Source organism: Opisthocomus hoazin, chromosome 4, assembly GCF_030867145.1.
Source record: "Opisthocomus hoazin isolate bOpiHoa1 chromosome 4, bOpiHoa1.hap1, whole genome shotgun sequence".
NCBI lineage: Eukaryota > Metazoa > Chordata > Aves > Opisthocomiformes > Opisthocomidae > Opisthocomus > Opisthocomus hoazin.
In genome coordinates this window covers 6,624,863-6,641,702 of record NC_134417.1, presented here as the reverse complement: position 1 = coordinate 6,641,702, position 16,840 = coordinate 6,624,863, and the positions used below count along the sequence as shown (strand labels likewise).

Sequence of the window (16,840 nt, the reverse complement as noted above, 5' to 3'; positions counted from 1 at the left end):
CTTGGGGCCCCCCAGCCAGGATTTGTGTGGCGGCGTGACAAGCTGCTCGATGAAGGCTTTGAAAAGCTTTGCCTTATCTGCTCATCCTCACCTTCCACCACTGGTCCCAGACACTCGCGGTGCCACCGGGTCGAGGTCCTGCCGCCCTGGGCCATCTGCCTGCCGGCAGTGCTGCTGGTGGCCCCATTTTCCCCTTGCTCCATCCTGAGCACCAGGGCTCAGTCTGCTGAAATCCCCATGGACGTGGGATTACTGGGCACTGTCGTCTGGAGCTCAGATTGCCAGCAAGGTTTTTTGCAGCCCCTCTTGTTCAACTTGATTTTCACAGTCTTAGGCAGAGGACAAAGCTTTTTCTTGTTGTCCACGCAGGAGAGCCTAGCTGAGCATCAGTTAGAGACTTGCTTGCCAAAACACCAAGGCTTGGTGGCATGAAGCTCACTAGAGAGTGTGAGGTGGTGTCTTCAGGGACTGGGCAACTGATTTAACTCCTGGACAGTTCATGCTGGGTGAATTGATTTTACTAGGTGTTTGGGACACTGCCTCGCCCTGCCTGGGCTAGGAGACAGCCACGCTTCTCCGCTCAGCCCAATACTTCAGGCACAACAGAAAAAGAGCAGCTCAAGGACCTATTAGCAGTCAGGCGTGGACTGAGGTGAGGTGCAGTGTACGAGAGCATCGTGGCACGTAAGGACCTTGCAACTCTCCACTGCCACGTCTAGGGATGGAGATTGGCTGGGCTGTGAAAAGAGCCTGCAAGAGAAGGGCTGTCGGTGTCTCCAGCAGCATCACCCCACCACCCTGCACAGGGACAGCAGCTGGTGAACACATTGGCTCAGCCTGCTTTGACCAACTAAAACAGCGGCTGCTGTGACCAGGCAGTTTTGGGGTGTTAGAGATTTTCTCCAGCCTGCCGGGGGAAACACAGACCCTCCAACTGAGTCCAGTCCTCGTGGAGCAGCCCTTGCCCTCCACCCACCTCCTGCAGCCTTTTGCAGACCCTGCTGCTTGGTGGCGATCCTGCTCGGCCCAGTAAAGGGGCCAGTAAGTGCTGGGGGAACCACTGGCCGGAGCTCCTGGAAGGGCTTTACTCTCCAGGTGCCACCGCTGAGAGGTCCCCATCAGCAGCTTTAGACCTGCTTGTTGGCGAGGGGCTTGGGTTTGGGAGGAGAGGGAGGGGGACAGACATAGAAACCTTTGGGAAGAGGGCAATATTAAATTGGACCTTGCTGGGTAGAAGCCAACCCTGCTTCAAGTGGATCCTCTCACTGGACACAGCTTTGTGAAAGCTGTGGCAGCATCCAGACCCAGGAGTAACAGCCTGGGGGGCAGGGGGGCTGGGGAGGGGGCAGGCCTGCCCTGGTGACCTTGACCCCCACCTGGTCCCAGCTCCTATGAAGGACACGTGGCCCCACATGCTCCGAGCAACAGGCTCTACCCTGGACCACTTCTGCCCTCACCAGCCCAGCCAACATCCCCCGGCGCAGGAAAGCAGGGGCCCAGGCAGCCAGGGAGGAACAGAAAGCAAGATCCTTTATTGTACACAGTACAGAATGTAATGCAGCTTTGCAGGAGATACATAGCCCTGCTCGAGTACAGATTATTTCAAATCAGTCCTCAGATTAACCCCTTCTGCACTGTAGACGTGCCACACCAAGAAAATTGTTAAAACCCTGTCCCCCAGGTGGGGTTCCTGTAACCGAATGCTCCCCACAGGTACAGGCCACAGCAGCCACCGTGGAGAGAGCAACCAAGTCTACCCAGAGTTAATCTTCATACTTCCCCAAAAAAGAATTAATCAGTCAAAAAAAAAAAAAAAAAAAAATCCAACCAAAGCTAACTAAGGAAGAGAAAAAAATTTCCTATACAGCATTTACAACAAAAACACGTAGCCAGTGGGGGAGAGGCAGGTATGGATATGAGTGGTGGAGGAGTGTTAGGAGGCGCAGCGGGGAGGGAGGAGCTGGGGGGAAGCAGGGTACTCAAGAAACGGGGTGGGGTACCCCACTGTCCCTGCCCGCCGCAGCCTTACAGCCCAGCTCCAAGGCCATGCCAAGCAGAGGGGAACGCAGCTGAGCCGGCACCGGGGTTCAGCCCTGGCTCCCCGGGCAAAGAGGACTCGAGTGGTGAAATGGAGTGGACCAGATAATTCAGCAGCTGTCCCAATAAGCCGTGGGCACCGAGGGCTGCCCACTGCCAACATGCCCCGGGGAAAGCCAGAGGGGCATCCCCAGGGGCTCCAAGAACAGCAGCCAGGCTGCAAAAAATAGCTTTGTCATAAAATACAAAAAAAATCTACAAAAATCAGTTTAGAAACCCATTTTTTCCCCCACCCTTAAAACATCAAAAAAAGAAAAGAAAAAAAGAAAGAGAGAGGGAGATAGTATCAGGGTCTCCTCCACTGAAATGCAACCCCTGGCCCGCAGCCAGAGCGGGGAAGGAGGAGCAAGAGGGGCACAGAGACAACCCAGGAGGGCTGCGAAACCGTTCTATCAGGTTATATCACAAGGGTGGGGAGGGCTGGTTCGGGAAGAAGGCAGAAGGCTCCTCGGGGTTGGGGTAGGATGCTGCGCACATCAGCCCTGGGGTGCTGGCCCAGGCGGCCCCCCCCCCCCCCCCGCCTCCCTCCGCTGTGCAAATCAAAGCCCTTTCCACCACACAAGGCAGCTACGCGGATCGCGCTCGATGCAAAGCAGATTGTCGTGACAACTGGCCGGGCGGCCAACGCCGGCTCAGCCCAGTCCCGGGGCGCTGCTAGAGCCGTCGGCCCTCGCGGCGCTGCCGAGGAACGGGGCCTGGGTCAGAGACTGCGTCTTTAGCTCCCATCGCCCCAAAACATCGCACCGGTGCTCAGCGGGAGGTGCCAGCCACGGGCAGTCCTACGCACTAGCCCTTGGACAGTGAGGGTGGGACTTCGGCAGTGACACACACCAGGCGTTTTAGATTCCTCCAATTTGCGTGTGCGCACACGTCTGGTTTCCTGTTTGGGTTGGGTTGTTTGTTGGTTTTTTTTTCCCCCCCTCACGAACAGCAAAAAATATTCTTTACAAAACCATATTTGCCCAAAGTGGATGCGCTAGTGCTCGTGGCTCTGGCGGCTGGCCGAGTCAGTAAGCGAAGCCCTCCGCGTAGGGGAGGCTTCCGCAGGGATCCATCTCCAGGAGGTACGCCGGGCTGTCCTCGAAGTGTGTCAGCGGCACCGTCTCCTCCTCGGGCACCGGGCAGTCGGGCTCCGTCTTCAGGAAGGGACGCTGGTTGTCAGGGTAGGCCATGGAAAAGAGGGCGTCGGGGTCGCAGACGAACTTATAGACGTACCGCTCGCCGGCCACCTGCGAGGAGGAGGAGGCAGCATGAGAGGTGCCCTGCACCTTCTCCCCTGGGGAACAACGAGCATGGCACAACCAACACCAGAGCTAGGAGGGCCTGGGGATGCTGGGGTGACAGCGGGGGACGGTGACACCCTCCACCCCCCCGCCCCGTGCCAGCAGGGTCACTCGCCTTCTGCATGATGCCCTTCTCGTAGTAGTAGCGCAGGGAGCGGCTGAGTTTGTCGTAGTTCATGGCCGGTCGGTTCTTCTGGATGCCCCAGCGCCGCGCTACCTGGGGGGAGAAAGGAGACAGCTGTGAAGGCTCCACCCGGGGCTTGGACATGTGTCCTCAAGGGAAATCACAACCGAAACGCCGGGTAGGGGTTCATTTCTGGGGCTGGAGCAGCCAGGGGGGAAAGCATCACTGCAGCCTTGGAGCAGTTCCTCTCCTGCCGTGATTCATGCTCCAGCTCCGAGCGCCGGCTGCCACAACACCACCACCGACAAACCGGGGGCCAAATCAAAAGACATTTCATTAGGGGAGGCTGCCAAAAAATCCGCTTCAAAAAACCACAATTTCCATGCACAGCATAAGAAATATTATGGGTAATTACCCACAATGCGCAGCTCGGCGCTGCAGCTGCTTTCAATTACTCCCCAAACAGCTTCTTCCTCTGTGTCACCCTCCTGCAGAGCTGCATGGCTCCGGCACGGCATCGTGCCAGCACGGAGCTGCTGCCCGGGAGCCAGGACAAAGGCTCAGAGCAGTCTGGGAGGGACGAGGGAGCCATGGCCGAGCAGCAGGTACCCAAGCTGCGACACAGAGGCAACGCCGCTGCGGCCGGTGACTGCCGGCGGCTCCGGGAGCTGAGCACGTGCTGCGCCGAGAGGCAGCGGAAGAGATGAAAGGCAAATTTCTACAGCTGCTTAGTGCAGATGGGCAGCTGGCTTTTCCCCTCTCGTCCTCAAAACCTGCCCAGAGACCAAGACACGTGTCTCGTTTCAAGCGCAAGCGTCAACTGCTGCATTGACTCCCCTTCTCTGGAGACATTCAAGACCTGCCTGGACAAGGTCCTGTGCAGCCTTCTCTGGGTGACCCTGCTTTGGCAGGGGGGTTGGACTAGATGACCCACAGAGGTCCCTTCCAACACCTACCATTCTGTGATTGCACAGGAAGGTCCAGGATCCGGCCCCAGTCCCATCCCCAGGGTACCCCATCGTGGGGCAGGACCCCCCATACCTCCTCAGGCTCGATCAGCTTGAACTCCATTCCCCGGCCGGTCCAGGCGATGAAGTGGGCGTTGGCAGGGTCGTCCAGGAGGGTGACCAGGAACTGCCAGAGCTGCAGGGACCCGCGCCGCTGGTAGGGAGGGCCCTCACGGTACAGGGTGGGCTCCTGCTTCACTTTACCTGCCCGCACCGAGACACAGCTGGTTAGACACCCGGCGCTGCCCCTCTCCTGGGACACGTGCAGCAACTCGGGGCTCGCCCCGGTGCTGGGACCCCCCGTGCAGGGTCAGGCCCCAGGGCTGGCGCGGGGAGATGTGCTGGGAATGGGGCTGCAGGCAAGGCGAGGAGCAGGCGGCAGGGATGAGGCACGGCGGTGATGCCAAGCAGCCACATGGGATGATGCTCAGCAGCTCTCAAGAGCACCACACCAGCACAGCTTGGCCTTAAAAGCTGGCCGCTGCGGAGCCTGGCCCCAAATCTCCCTCCACAAGCCTTGGTCACTCCCCAGCCCTCCTCTGGGGCCACTTTCTTACCCTCCAGCCTCTCCGGTACCACACATGTGTCATCAAAATACAATCGCGTGTCCTTTTCGTATGAAAATCCTAGGGGGAAAACACCCTAGGTGAGCACAGGGCCCCTCCACCACCCCGGCCAGACCCCAACAAAACCCTGGCTTGGCCAACCCAGCACCAACACCCCATCCCCCAGCACCACGAGCAGCCCTCTCCCCAGGTATTTCGGTGGCACTGCACCGGCTCAACAGCTGAGCCCCATGCAGCTCTGCGTCCCCCTCCTCACCCCAGGGAGACGGGGGAACCAAAACCCTCTTAGCAGCTACATCAAGCACATCATCCCAGACTCCGCGGTACGGCACTGCCGTGCCCTTGCCACACGCTTGCAGGGGCTGGCTGCCACATGGCAGAGGCTCTGCTTTCAGCGGCGGTGCCAGCACTGCTCACACAGAGGCTCTCACGGGCACCGCGGTGCTCTCGGGGGTGCTTTGGCAGTGCCCGGCAGCTCTGCCAGCTGTGAGGGGGGTCCACCTGCCCCAAGCGAGGGATGGCACGGGACATGCCAGGGATGTCCGTGAGCGGGAAGGGGCCGGGGACACACTCACCGTCTTGGCTGCTGGGGAAGACACCCCCCCGCAGGTACGAGGACTGGCAGTTAGGCACTTCTGCAAGGCAGGAGAAGGCAGTGTTAAGGACGTACGTCCCACGGGTCCCACCGAGCGCTTGGCAGCATCTTCTCCCCTGAGCACATCCTGCAACCCCCCCAGCCCCCACCCCCAGCTTTGGGGGAAAACAAGGGCGATTACGGGGAGGGGGGCACTGGAATGAGTGCTGGGAGCAAGGTTTAAGTCAGCTTGGGTTTTCACCATGTTATTTGGGCCCCACGGGAAGGGAGCTGTTGCCGTGCCTCCCCTGCCATCTGCTCAGCCATGCCACCCTCCATCCCGAGGTCGGGGTATTTTTAGGTCCTAAGGCGATTAGAGGATTTTTCCGTGATGCTGGTGGGGTCCAGCAGCCAGAAATCACTGCTGGCCCCAGGCCAGGGCTGCAGGGGCACCCGTCGGGTGCCACAGGGCACCCCAGACCACGGCTATGGCACAGACCACGCCGCGCAGCATCTGGCAAAAGTCTGCTCTATCCCTCCTGCTTTGGAAAGGAAAGAGATGGGGGCAGAAAAAAAGAGGGGGGAGGGAGAAAAGAGATCATCTCCCAGACGAAGCAGCAGCCAGGCACTGTGGGAGCCCCGGGGTGATGCAGCACCCTCTGCCCAAGGCTCATCCCTGCGCCTGCTGTGCTGCTGCCCCTGAGCTGCCACTGGCATAACCCACACCCCCCGAGCACCAGCACCCGGCTGCTGACCCCCAGCTCGCACCCACCTGAGTCAATGCAGTAGTCCCGGGGCTCCTGCTTGATGCCCATGGGGGGCTGGAAGCCAGGGCCAGGGGGGCCGGGTAGGCTGGGGCCGCTGTGCTCGTAGAGCGGGTCGTGGTACTCCTGCTTGAATCCCTGAGCGGGGCGGGGGGCGGTGGGGCCAAGGGGCTCTGACAGCTGCCGGTGGTAGATGGGGCGGCCGTCCCCCGGGACCCTGGGCTGCGGCGGGAAGGGGTGGCAGGGCTCAGACAGCTGCCTCTGGAACCTGGTGGGAGAGGGACGCAGCGTCACTGAGGGCTGGTGGGTCAGCCCTGCTGGCACGCTGCCAGCGCCCACCCCAGACGGGGACCCCATGCCGGCTCGGTGTCCTCAGCTCGGGGTGGTCTTGGGGTGGTCTGGAAGGCATCGTGTCCCACCCGCAGTGGGCTGTGAAGGTGCCTCGGGAGCACGGCCACCACAAGGGCTCATCCCATGGGGACCCGGCGGGGTGCTGGGGAGCAGGACGGCACGTGGGCCATCGCTGCGATGCACCGCGTGCCGTGGGCTACAGCAGCCCAGAGCTACAGTGGGGATGACTGGATGATAGTGGGAAAGGGAAATAAAAAAACCCCGCCCCACAACAGTAAAATCTCTGAAAACCAGTCAAAAAATCCCTCCCGGAGTGGGGGGCAGAGCAGGGGGGCCCAGGCGATGCTGCACCGGGCTGGTGCTTACGCAAAGCCAATCCACTCCGCAGCCCCAGCCGGCCGATAATCTGCCTGCGTGGCTGGGATTAAACCCCGAGCTCGGCAGCAGGGAGCACTATTTTCAGCTCTGGGTTGCCACCACGGCCGGCTCGAGCCCCAGCACGGTCTCTATGGGCTGTGGTGGATAAGGGAGCATCTCGAGGGGGTGCTGCGACATCCCCTCGCCCTCCGGCACCTTGAAAGGCGATCTGCGATCTCCGCGCCCGGCTCCTCTCGGCCGGCCGTGCGCCATTTGGCTTTGTAACCGGAGCCGTCCCAGCTGCCGGGCTGGGATTACTCCATTTCCGAGCCGCGTCCCTCTGCCCTTCCTGAGTGAAACCCAAGCCCCGTGCTGGCACGGCGCTTCCCGAGGGGTCACAGCCAGCCCCTCCACATAGCTCGAAGGTCGCCTGGAGCCGAACCCCACTTCGTCAGGGAGGGATGCTCGCCTGCTGCAGGCGCATCCTGAGGGTTTCCACGGCCCCGCTGCATGGCCTTTGCTGGGCTGCCATGTCCAGCCCCGTGCCCAAAGTGGACACCCTGCTGCCAGTGATCGGCTGCCATCGTCGCAGCAAAGAGCATCCAGGAGGCCGCAAGCAAAGCTGTAACCTCCCTTGCCCTGGTTGGCAGCGCAGCACGGCACAGGGGACCAGCAAAGCCTCCAAGGATGCAGGGGTGATGGGGTACAAAGTCACAGCTTGGAGAGGAAGCAGGACCTCTCCCTCCACACCCCCAAAACCACAGGGATGCCATGCAGTGCACAGGGAAGCTGACGACTGACCCTCAGCCCGGGGACGCCTGCAGCTCCCCAGCCCGGCAGGGCTCAGCTCAGATGGCAGAGAGGAGAGCGGGAGCCCTGACTCAGCGCCATCGCCCGCTGCTGCAGGGATGGATGCAGGTATCGGCCTCTGCCACCCTCACCTTTCCCACGGCAGAGGCAAAGGGTCTGCCCGGTGTCACTGGGGCTGGGAGTTCGTAGGGAGCCGACTCGTGAGGAGCAAGAGCCATGAGGTCCCAGTGCGAAGCAGCAACTTTTGCTGCATTGGCTTCCACGGGCCCCCAGGCAGCAGCATCTGGCCCACAGTCCACGACGGCAGCAAGGCGACAGGCGTTCCCCTTCTCTCCCCACAGCTCGGGGCCACCGATCCATCCCAAGAGAGCCAAAGCCCCCCATAAACACCCCCAAGACGCCCACGCTCACTCGGGCAGGGGCAGCCTTACCTGTGCTCTGCGGGGTATTGGTTTTCAGACATCATCTTTGGCATGTGCATGGGCGGGTGAGGCGGCCGTGGCACGGCAAAGGTCTGCTGCCTCTGCTCCTGCAGCGGGTGCGGGGCCGGGGCCGCCCCATGGGCAGCTGCCTGCACGGCCGGGGCCGGCGGCGGCAGGGCCGAGCCCTGGTGCGCGGGAGACACCGGCGTGGTGGGCGGCGTTAATGGCTTGAACCCGGCGGGGGGCTTCCTGTCATAGGCACTGCAGAGGGGAGAGGGGCCGGGGGGCTGACGGCGACGCTGACAAGGACACCTCCGCATGGCAGAGAGTGACAAGCGAGACGAGTCCCCGCGCCACAACCCAAGGGGTCCGTGGGCAGCATCTCTGCCTTCCCACCACCTACCAGCAGTTGTAGAGGCACTTGTCCCCGTAGCTGGTGCAGAGAGCCTGCTCGTGGCTGCAGGACGACAGCTCCGAGGAAGGGCTGTGCAGCTCCCGCTTGATCTTTGCCGGCGGCGGGGCGTGCAGGACAACTGCAACAAGAACAAGGAGTACACAGGCTCACCCGCGCAGGAGCGGGCAACGGGGGATGTCACCCCTAGGAGTATCCCTATGAGTGTTCTTCGCTTGGGAATCAGGTGCCGAGTTCTCCTGCTGGAGCATCAGGGAACGAAACCGTGGCAGGATGATGCCCCAGCAGACCCCGACGTGCCGGCGGACCGAGCCGGGGTGTCAGGGCTGACTTCTGCAGGAGAGGGCATTGCTCCCAGGGCTGGGACCGTCCCTCCGGCCCAGGACATGGCTTACGGAGGGAGAGTCGTCCCCTGCTGGGACCCAAGAGGGGAACAGCACAGCGCGCAAGGGGGCTGCAAGAGTGGAACTGGCAGCTCAACAACAGCCACGGACGAGTCACGCGCCCGGGCCAGGCCAAAAGCTGATCAGTGAGGGGAGATGAGCCCGGGCACCACAGGCAGCGGCTGCCTCCCTGAGCCATGGGGCAAGAAACAAGGGGGATTGAAACAGCCTGGAGCTCTGAGAGCTTGTGAGCAGGACACAGCAACCCGCTCGCCTTCGCTGGGGCACACCCAGCTCCCAATTAGCTGACCAGAGAGTCGGCAAGCAGCTAAACGGGATCCACCTTCCCCCAGCCAAGGTGGACCCAGCGGATCCAGTCCTGGGGTCCCACCATCTTATGAGTTCAAGTGGAAAACGTCCCACTAAAACCAAATCCTTCCCAGCCCCTCAAGCCCGCTCACTATATATAATTTTAAACCGAGTAATAGATGCTTAACCTAATTGATTTCTAAAAGCAGGCGCTCTAGGAAAGGGAAAGCGCCTCAGAGATCTTTACCTAAATAGTGCCTGCAGAGGAGAGCCAAGACTAATCGGAAGTGGAGTATTAGCTTCGTGCATGCAAAGTCTAAACACAGCCCAGCTATGGAAGAGGAGCGAATCGCTCCAGGACAACTGTTCACAGCTTGCCAGGTAATTAGCTGCTCCCCTAATTTGTCAAAACCTTTAAAGAGCTGCTGACTCCCCCCTCGCAACAGCCCGGCACAGCTGGTACCAAGGGCATACCCCCCCCCCCCCCCCCGGAGGATTTGAAATACGAAGCCCAGCGCTGAGCCAGCACAGCCCCCCGCACGCCGGCTCCCAAGCTGGATTTATCCCCCTCCTCCTTCCCCCCTCCCAGCAAAGTTTTGCTGCTCTCAGCATTTCTGGCCTTAACGGGGGGCCGGCACGGCGGTGGCAAAGCCCGGGCGCCCCACGAGCCACGAGCAAGGGAAGGGGAACTGGCTTTGGAAAGGCTCCAGCTGCCTATCACGGGCATGTTTCTCCCTAACAGGCTCCGCGTTGTTGGAGCGGGTTGTTTTTCCGCCAGCCGTACAATGGGGTCTGGTTATTCATTGGGGGGGAAAAAAAAAAAAAAGGCACCACCCTCCATTCACAAACAATTTGGAGCGCTCCATTCATGTGGCCAGGGGAAGGAAAAAAAAAAAAAAAGAAAAGAAAAATTTCCCCAGAGCTTAGCGCTGCCATTCAAGAAAAGGGAAACGAGCCTTAAGACCCTAACAGAGACCAGCTGGCCAAGCCTGGACTTTGTGCAACGTTTGGATTCCTTACACAAACACGGCGGGGCCGGCCGGCGCGGCTCGGCAAGCGCTGCCAAGCTCATGGCCGGCCAGGGCAGCGAGGCCGGGGCGCCCGGCGGCAGGAGCCAGGGCGGGCACCGAGGCCGGTGGTGCAGTTCTGGGGGGAAGGAGGTGGTTTTGGGTCCCCAGTGGTGAGCGGCCAGGCAGGGAGCGGGGAAGGCAGCAGAAGGGTTCCCAGGGAAGGAGATGCCCTGCCCCAGCGCCCAGTGCCACAAAGGCACGTCGGGTGCATGAGTGCTTTTAACCTTTCCAGTCCTGCGCTTGGCACTGTAATTAAAGGCTAAAAAAAATATAAAAATAGGCAGAGGGAGCAGCTTAACCATAGGCAGGGCTGGAGAACACGCCTCGGCACACCCACACCGGGACTGAGCCATGGGAGCAGCGAGAGCACCCATAGGCGCCTGACGGCCCCTCTCTGGGCTGCTTCAGCCCCGGGGGATGGAAGGACCGCGGGGCGGCCAGGCAAGGGGACCGGCTGCGTGTGTAGTTGTTGTGCCCAGCTGGCAAGGCGGCACAACCGGGAGGGGAAGATGGGGGGGGGGGGTGCTCAGGTGTACGCCCCCACCCCAGTGCCGTACTGTCAGTCAAGCTGGAGATGCCCCAAACGTCAACCTTCAGCCAAGAGGTCTCCTGTGGGAAAGGTGACACCCCAAAGCCATTCTGGGGCCTTGAATCGCTGCCGAATCCCTCGCTGGGGGATAGGGCAGGCTGTCCCCAACCATCAGTGTGATGGGACCTCTAAGAGGCCAAGCGTGGAGGACGCTGCCTTTGCTGGTGGCACCCACTGCCCGAGCCATGGGGAAGGCAACCAAACCACCGCTTCCAGCCCGGCCACTGGCTGGGACCTTGGCACCCACTCAAGCCATCACCTGGGAGCCAAGCTCCGCGCCTGCCCCTCCATTCCCCCGTGTTACAGGACACACCCAAGGTCACGCCAGGAGAAGAGCCAGAAATAGAAGCCAGGCTCCTGCTTTCCTTTGTTCAAACAACCCTTCCTCAGAAACAAACCTCCTGCTTTCGTTTTTGGCATGCAAGAAACCCCGCTCCGCGCCCTGCCTGTGGCTTTAGCCACGCGCTGCCTGTGCAGGGGGCCACAAGTCCCCTGTGAGCAAACCTCCGCCGAAGGCAAAGCCTCTCGTGGTGTTTGATCTTCCCAGCATGACCCCATTGCTCCCCAGTTATGTGAACAACTGACTGAGATACAACGCCGTACATAAGCCCTTCTCCCCGGACCGTGCTGCTGTCAAGCCTGCACCTACAGCTGGCCAGGGGTGCAGCGCAGTGAGCTCTGTGGGAGTCACCCACGGCCTCCACGCCTTCCTGGGAGGATCTGACGCTCCTCCAGGTAGCTGAAGAGCACCGAATCTGGCCTCTGGCCGCTCAGTCCAGGGCACCGAGAACGATCCCTGCTTGAGAAGAGCCCTGCTTTCCCCACCCCCACGGTGGGATTTCCTCCCCGGCACAGCGACCTGCCGCCCTCCGCCACGTTACGGCACTTTGCTCCGAACTCCAATTTTAAGCCCGTGTCTGCCAGGGACCTCAGCTACAGAGCGAGGAACAGCGACATGGTGGCAGCCGGGCTGCAGGCAGCTGCCATGCGGTGAAGGGTTTTTTTTCAGCAAGGCAAGAATGATGCTGCTGTTGGGAGCATCTCCAAGACTCAACACGGCACATGTAGCAACATTCCCTGCAGCAATGGGGTCAAAACCGAAAGTTAAGGAAGGTTATTATAGCGGGGAGTCACACAGGGAGATCTTTCAAGCGACAAAGTTGTTTCAATACCGAGGCTGCAGAGGCCGAGCAGGTCAGGAGAACATTTCAGAGTTTTGACCAAATGCTTTTTTGCCTTTTTTTCTTTTCTTTTTTTCCCCCTCCTCTCCTTTCCCCTGCATCGCCCAGAAAAGTTTGTCTCTCCTCTCTGAGCTCTTCAGGTTACAAGGAAACAAGAGACTGCCAAAAGGCACTGGAAACAGCTTCAGCTCTAAGAGCCACCCTCCCACGCACGCTGCAGTTTCTACCGCTCCAAGCAAGAGCTGCCGGGCTGCGCTAGGATGTCAACAGCCAGTCGCGTTGCTGACTCGGGGCTCGCCTTTTATCTCAGGGGAGACAAGGGAAAAAAGCGCATCCGAAACTTGGGCCGTCTGGAACAGTTTAATGGCAAGCTTCCCACTCAGAAGTAATCAAAGAGCAATAATTAACATGAGTTTACTGTAGGAGAAGATACCCTGCTGCATGCTGTGACAAAGCTGGAATGAAAAAATCTGTTCGACTGCAGGCTAAATTTGATTTCCTTTAAGTTCCGTAGCTGTCTGGCTTAGCAGCAAAACCCAGCCACCAACACCAAGCTGCTACTTCTGTTTGCCAGGTAACGACTGAAAACATCCTGATTCCACCCCCTCCCCCCGCCCCGCTTCCCCTCCAACGCCAAGGAGGGGCCAGCGCCCGAGAGCTGTGCAAGCACCACACGCCATTAACCAGCCCCTGCCCTCGCCGCCAACCCACTCCAGCAACGAACCGCGGCTCGGCACCAACTCTCGCTCTTATGCAATTCAAGAGGGACTGCGTTTTCACTGGCCTCCTTTTCAAGGCGCTTGCTTGCCAGCGATTAATGCTGCTTAAAGCGGCTCAAGTTTCAACACTCAGGTCCACTCTTGCCAGCAGCGCTGGGCCAGGACTGTAAAAAGCTCCAGAAACTGCAGAGATTGTGGTTAACCAAGGAGCCCAGCACGGGCTCTCGCGTCCACTTGAAAAGGGAACGGAGCCTTTATAAGCAAATCAACACTACTACGAACAAGCAGCGCGTCTCAGAGGAGCCCAGAGACCAGTTAAGAGACATTTCCGTGCGTTTGGCTATGATGTTCCCCGTTCACAAAAGACAGGACGTTGCAAGTTTCATCTCGATGAACCCAAACCGCACGCGCTTTCTCCCAAACATCTGATTTCACAGTTTCAGTCCCAGCAACAACCGCTTTCCAGAGGAAGCGGCTCCAAACCCAGCGCAAGGTTTTGCACGGGTATCCAAACGCTTTGCCCCCCGGAAAACAAAAACCCAGAACAATCACTTACGGTTGTCAGACTGGAAATCTGGGACAAACTGTTCGTCATCGGGAACCTGAGCTAAAGAAACAAAAATGAAGTGTTTTTATGGCGTTTTCTGTTCTCAGAAAAACACTCACGGAGAGATTTTACACAGCAAAAGGCAGAGACTTGCCTTCAGCTAGCCAGGCCTCTTGAAGCTGGCTGAGATCCTGGAAGAGCTCTGGAACAGAGTGAAAGACTTATGCGCTCCACAGAAGAATAAATAAAACTGCCATTATTCGCAGGATTATGCCTAAACCGAGGAACGCAAGGAGAGCGGCCTCGCGGGGCCACGGCCGCCTGGGCCAGCCCTCCCTACCTTCCGAGTCGTGGGCCAGATCGGTCTCCAAAAATTTCCTTTTCCTATCAGACCCTGGCCGGCCTCGGCCCTCCTCTGCGCAGGACTTCTGCAAGAACCAGGGCGAAAGCGTTTCGGCAGGGCGGCAGCGCCCGGGGCCAGGGTGTCCCCAAGGCCGGGGGTGTCCCCAGCAAGGGGCGGGGAGGGAGGCACAGGGCAAACTTACCCCGGGACCCATGAAGGGAACCTGCTGGTCGTAGAAGCCGTCCATGGTGCGGGGGAGGCGGGCAGAGCCCCCGGCCCGCTCAGCATCGACGCCGGCCCGGGAAGGGGGTCCCCGGCCGGGCTGCGGCAGGTGCGCGGCGGGGGCTGGAGAGGAGAGGGGGGTCAGGATCAGGCCCCGGCCCCTGTCGCCTCCCCGGGGAGCCGGGCCCGCTCCTGCCGTGGCGGGTCGCAGCCCCCCGGCTCGTGATATCACCCGATCTCTACAGGCACGGCCGCGACATCACGCGTCGTGGCAGCGGGCGGAGGGACACCGGCGGGGCCGCCTCGCCTCCCGCCGCCCCTCCCGGTGCTCGGCGCTGCAGGGCCGCGCCGCGGCCGGGCCCGTTCCCACGCCGCCCCGCGCGCCCCATTCATAAACTCCGCCTCCCCCCCCCCCCCCGTCCCCCTCGCGCGCGCGCTCCCGCACGCGCGCGCCCCCCGCCATTCACGCCGCGCGGCCCGCGCCATTCATAAACACCGCCCCCGCCGCGCCGCGCCCAGCCGCCAAGGCCCCGCGTACCCGGCCGGGGCGCCGCGGACTCGGGCTCCGCCGCCGCGGGGCGAGCCGGGGCCGGGCCGGGGAAGGCGCCGCTCCGCACCGGGCACCGGGCACCGAGCGCCGCGCCGCGCCGCGCCGCGCTCCGCTCTGCGCCGGCCCGCAGCCCCCAGCCAGCGGCCTCCTCCGCTACCGCCCCGCCCCGCGCCGCTTGTTTACCCTCCGCGCCGCCCAATGGGGAGCCGCCGCCCGGCCGCCCGCGCCGCCTGACTGGCTGCGGGACCCCTGCGCGCCCGCCCGCGCGCCGCTCCGCCGAGCACCATTGAGAACGGATGGATGGGCGGGGGCGGCGACAGCCAATGGGCGCGGCGCGATTTGCATGGCTCCGCCGAGAACGTTTTTCATTCATAAAAAAATAGAAGGGGGAAGAGGCTGGCGGGTGGGGCTGGGGCAGCGCGGGATTTAAAGGGGCCGCGGCCTTCTCCAGGAGGGGGGCTGGGGGGTTAAGGGGCGGCCTTGAGGGGTTGGTGGGACAGCCCGAGGGACCGGACCGGATCCGGATCTGGACGTGGGGGGGAGGGGGGGGCCGGCTCCCTGTACGCCGCGCCCGAGGACCTGCCGCACAGCAAGTTCTGCTGGCAGGGTGGACCTCGGGCCTCGCACGCCGTGGGGTCCCCTCTGCGCAGGCTATGGGTTCCCCCTGCTTTCTCGGGAGGCGGTTTTGCACCAGCAGGGTGGCGTCACACAGGTGCCCCCGCGAGCCTGGGGCTAACCCATGCCTGACGCCGGCTTTGGCAGCCTTTCTTCTGCAGGTACCATGGAGCCAGATTTGCTTTTGAGAAGGGCTCATTGGAGGAGGCCATAGGGAAAACAGTTCCCACCTGAAGGAGCTTTAGGGCTGCCCTGGCCATGGATCCCGCCAAGCGCATTCATGGACGCAAGCCCTGGGAGAACTGCAAATAGCACAGAGGACTGCGAATGAGTTTAAGACAGAGCCATGCTGCTGGGGTCTGCCAGGCCCCCCACCCCTGCAGTGCTCTGCCAAGTGCCTCAGTTTCCCCACCTGGAAATGAAGGTGGTGAGACCCACCATGGAGCCCTGCCAGTGGCCGCTCGTGGCGGATGCAGCAGTTTGCACAGGATAAATGAACTGTGTGGAGGCCTTGCATTGTCATGGAGTGAGACGGAGAAATTACTGCTGGAGAAGGGAGAACCAAGGGCAATTGCCCAGTTAAATACAGCTCTTCTCAGCTTGGGAAGGAGGGAAGCCTTCTGCTCAGATCCTGGGAAGATGCCCAGGGGTTAGTAAGGCTGATGGGATGGGGTTGTCCTGACCATTTTGAAATCCCTAGCCTCTGGTCATGGGCTTGCCGGTGTCCTGGGAGAGCTGCCCAGCACGTCTCTGGGCGGCTGGTGGGACTTTCTCTGCTGATGCTGGGGTACTGATGAGCTGCCAGTGTCTCCCAGGGCCACCACCATCCCTCAGCGATGATGCTGGTAGTGGCAGGTAGCTTGTCCCCCATTGTGTCCCCAGGTGAAATAGGGGGGCTGCCAAGATGCATGGCCAGCCGGGTGCGTGCATGCTGGGGGGGGAAGCCCGCAGAGGGCACGAGGTGTCCTTGCCGCCTGCGGAAGGCTCCCGGGAGGCTGCGCAGGCGCTGGCGCTCTCACTTCCCCTCCGCATGCAGGCAACCAGGATTAAATCACCGCTGGTAAAATTAGCAGATGACACACAAACAGGCAGGTGGCAAAACCTGGGCTGAGGAGCAAGGCGGGCTGCCAGGGGCAAGCCAGGTCATCCCAGAGCTGGGCACAACTGGTGACCCACGGCGTCTGCGGCCCCGCACTGGCCGGGGGCTGCTCAGCACCCCTGGGCCTCTTGATGCCACCCAGCACAGGGAGCAGCGACGGGGGTTGAGGGCAGCAGGTGGGCGGCCGCAGGGGTGCCCTGGGAAGAGCCAAAGGCCCTGGAGAGCCAGGGCTGGGAGGGGGGATGGCGACCGGCACCTGCTAAATTTAGAGCCTGCTTGGGAGAAAAAAAATAAAAATTGCAAGCTCCAGATTTAGCCAGTTGCAGCTCGTGCCGAGCGCCGTCCCATCGCGCTGCTGCTGACAACGCCCCTTCGGCCCCGGCGCCCCGGCCCCGTCGGAGTCCCCAGAGGTGGAGACCCCGCGCCTGGCCAGGAAGCGAGGAACC

At 61.3% G+C, this 16,840-nt stretch overlaps 1 protein-coding gene across 2 annotated transcripts; it reads right to left on the bottom strand.

The window, feature by feature from the left end:
- Positions 1-1,511: 1,511 nt before the first annotated feature.
- On the bottom strand, positions 1,512-14,485 carry ETV5 (ETS variant transcription factor 5). Of its 2 annotated transcripts, XM_075417768.1 has the most exons (12): positions 14,111-14,485; positions 13,906-13,993; positions 13,720-13,767; positions 13,575-13,625; positions 8,759-8,888; positions 8,365-8,616; positions 6,424-6,683; positions 5,653-5,712; positions 5,069-5,137; positions 4,546-4,715; positions 3,496-3,597; positions 1,512-3,326 (listed from the first exon to the last, which is right to left on the bottom strand). In XM_075417768.1, the coding sequence occupies exons 1-12, from the start codon at positions 14,153-14,155 to the stop codon at positions 3,105-3,107; spliced, it is 1,497 nt and encodes a 498-aa protein (XP_075273883.1). In that variant the 5' UTR covers positions 14,156-14,485; the 3' UTR covers positions 1,512-3,104. The 2 variants fall into 2 exon arrangements, with proteins under 2 accessions (XP_075273883.1, XP_075273884.1); XM_075417769.1 differs by lacking the exon at positions 8,365-8,616.
- Positions 14,486-16,840: the final 2,355 nt, after the last annotated feature.